The 3,430-nt window shown below is 41.3% G+C and overlaps 1 protein-coding gene across 1 annotated transcript in view; it reads right to left on the bottom strand.

Moving 5' to 3' along the window:
• Positions 1-383: 383 nt before the first annotated feature.
• The window catches only part of asrgl1 (asparaginase and isoaspartyl peptidase 1), a 12,169-nt gene continuing 9,122 nt past the window's right edge, over positions 384-3,430 (bottom strand). Inside the window, exon 7 of the mRNA XM_050070961.1 lies at positions 384-2,139. Within this exon, the coding sequence (XP_049926918.1) occupies positions 1,925-2,139 (215 nt within the window). The 3' untranslated portion in view covers positions 384-1,924. The remainder of the gene's footprint in view (positions 2,140-3,430) is intronic.

Here is a 3,430-nt window from a genome sequence, read left to right as displayed (position 1 = left end):
AAGACAAGGGTAATGTCAGGCCTCAAGACCAGTCAAAAATGCAGCAGCAGTACCACAGGCTGAAGCTGCAAAGGACCATGTGCAAACCTGGATGATGGAAATTCATGTCTAGTCCCATCCAAATACAGTAAGACCTTAATGAAGGTAGATATTATAAATGTTAATCAATCTCTATTGTTTTGTCTTTTTGTCTGTTTTAAGAGAAATCAAAACAATCTTCCACACAAAGTCATGAAACTTGTGGAGAGTTTTGGTGTTGACTTGTACTTCAACAGCACCATCTAGTGGATCTAAAGGGGTAACACAGCCAGACAGAGCTCAACTTAGCAGCGCACCTCTACACACAGAGTTTATGGGTAAATGAAGCATGAAACTCACAGTGGTCAGGGATTTAAAGTGTTTATTGTCAATGATCAGTGTTTTCCCAACACAAAGCTTCAGCACTGACAATCGTCATCTGATCAGCAGCACCTTGCAACTATTGGCTCTGTTGGACTTTACAAGTATTTCAGTACACAAGACTGAGGTGTGATCAGATGAGAAACACATACATTCACAAACAAAAATACTTCTATTACATTTGACTGAAAATATTTTCTCTGTTTGAAAAGCTTGTGCAATTCTTAATTTATTACATTGTTGAAATTAGTACAAAATTTCACACTTTGTCAAAGTTTAAAAACCTAAAGGCCAAAACACACCGGCGGCGTCATATGACGGCAGCGACATTGACGCGAGTCAAGTGCCGCCCCCAACACACACAAAAAGCGTCGCGCTGCGGGGCGTCAACCGGATTTCTATTGCACACTCCAGTCCGCGAGAGCTGGGAAGTACAAAATAGCGCCTTTTCAAGGGCGGCGACGCTGGTAAAATAGGACAATAGCGTGAAGTGCCGCGATGCGGCAAGTCGAGGCGCGTCGAGCCGCCGCAGGTGTGGGTTTGTAAATAGAAAATAATGGGGGCGGCTGTTTTGACGCGCGTCGTACGGCGCCGGTGTGTTTTGGCCTTAAGGTACAGGACTGGGCAGATTTGAAGGTCTAGTCTTGATCCCAGGCAAGGAATTCACTATAACATCTACCAAGTGTCCTCTGTGTGCCATCTTAATTCTGCACATATCAGGTCAGTACAACCATACTGTAGATGTAAAGAAATACTGGGCTGAGATTTTTAGCAATGTTTTAATAAAACAGGGCAATAACGCTGCTTGTCTGTGTTTGAGGGTTCTGTCAATGCTGTTGGTGAAATTTCAACAAACTATAGAATAATTTTAGATTCTAGATTATAGATGTACTTTGATCATTTCATTCAAGTAGAAGTAGCAGTACTACAGTGTAAAATAATCTGGTTCAAGTAAAAGTCCTTCATTCATAGTACATTATTAGTATATTAGTGCATTAATATCAAAGGTATAAGCCTCAAAATATAATAAGAGTCTAAAATTAAAAGTACTCGTCACTTAGAATGGCCAATTTTCTATTGGAATATAATTACGGATGCATTTACTTTAATGCTGTAGCCGGTGAAGGTAGAGCTCATGTTAATTACTTTATTGCTTAGGAGCTTAGTCTTTAATAACATGTTAAAAATTAGCTAAGTGATTCATATTTTTGTATTAGTTATCTAACTCTGCAAAGTAACTAAAGATGTCAAATAAATGAAGTAAGGTAAAAAGTAGTCGTGGAATAAAATTATATAGTATAAAATGGAAAAACTCTGAAGTACAATACTTAAGTAAATATTTAAGTACAGTGAGTACGCAGTTAGTTACAAAAGATGATCTTAAGACACAGAGTTTCTCCTCAGTTGGGCAGACAGTTTGGCTCCAAAGCTGTGGCCAATATGACTGATTTAGAGCATTGTGTTTATGAATCAAACTTTTGTTCTACGGACAGTTCCTTCAAAATATGAAACCATGTATTTCCTGTCAATGTGGGTCATCGATGCTCTGGGTGAAGTCTTCCCCAGTGTACAGGCCGTAGTGCAGGGTATCATTCTGGGCTGCAGCCCAAATCATCTGCAGGCTGCTGAAGCGAGCAGCCCAGTGGCCCTGAGGGTCCACTGTCACCACCCCACCCAGCCCACCTACTCTTGACTTCATGTAGTCCAGAGCTAAATCACTGGCAGCCTCCGCTGACTTACCTGAGAACAGAGGAGAGGAGAAATCAGGTTATAAAACAGCAACTGTTCATCAACATGTCAGTGGTCAACTAAAGGCACAAAACCAATAGGTTCATTTCAAATGTAGCCATCACTGTCCTCATAGTTCCATGTGTCCTTTATGTTGGCATAGATACACTAACTTGACGGCACTAGAGGGCAGAGTCATAAATTTCAGACAATAACAAACATAACTACGGTGGAGGAGGTCGTAATAATGTACCTTTTAACAGAGGCAGTGTTATAAATGGTGGTGGTCTGTGAGGCCATTAAATACATTGTGTCATGTGTAAGGATGGGTATCGTTAAGATTTGAACAATACTACTACTCTTAACTGTACATTTTTCATACAGTGCATTTCTCCGCCTGTATGTGACACACTTTCACTAGATGTTTTGAAAGATTGTGTGTTTCTGCCCTTACATGCACACGAGTTGTTGAACTTGTGGCAACAAGCGGTGTCAACATCAACTCTTGTGAAGTATAATCAAACTTCTGAGTGTTTAACTCTCTCCACCATTGTCACAGAGAGCAGGGCCTCTGTGTGTGTGTGTGACACAGAGTGGCGCAACACATCATCAGATGTCCTGTGAGCAAGCGGCAGCAGAACTATACAGTTTTTCCATCTGAGTTTATCAATACTACGGTCTTTAATAATTTGGCCCTAGGGCCCATTTTAAACCAGGTTTCAGTACCCATCCCTAGTCATGTGGATGGAGAAATCTTTTCACCTTATTACACAGGCCCCCAGGAAGTGTACTGGGCTTTGAAGACAAAATGAATAGAAGACAAACAGTGTAATTACACCGTCACATGATGCCATGTGGCCAAGAAGACTTTCCCCAAAGACTTATACTGCAAGACGTCTGTAAATCAGTAGATAGATTTTTTGTACATCACAAACCCCTTCGAAATGACTTGTTTGACCATCAACATTTGATCGATTCAGTCTGATAACGTTTGCAAAGTGTAGAAAAGCTGCATGGTTGAATTATTTTATCCCCATTCAAGTTAGCAGGGCACTGCAGTAATTGGCTCGGGCAGCGGAAGTCTCAAGTGCGGCTGCTCTATAGGCCACACAATGTGGATCATGGACCGCGGAACGCATCTGAACAAGGGGGGGCCATAATTTCAAGTCACGCAGAGGGGGTGGGGGGGCATATGCATTGAAACAGACAATATTACTGATGTATTAAATAACGTTGCGGAGCACTTTTTTTTATTCCGACGCCACACAGTCACATCTACAGTACACGCATGAACACGAACACA

This window comes from Epinephelus moara, chromosome 19, assembly GCF_006386435.1.
Source record: "Epinephelus moara isolate mb chromosome 19, YSFRI_EMoa_1.0, whole genome shotgun sequence".
Taxonomy (NCBI): Eukaryota; Metazoa; Chordata; class Actinopteri; order Perciformes; family Serranidae; genus Epinephelus; species Epinephelus moara.
The sequence above is the reverse complement of the archived record's forward strand: the minus strand, read 5'-3'. Positions and strand labels throughout refer to the sequence as shown.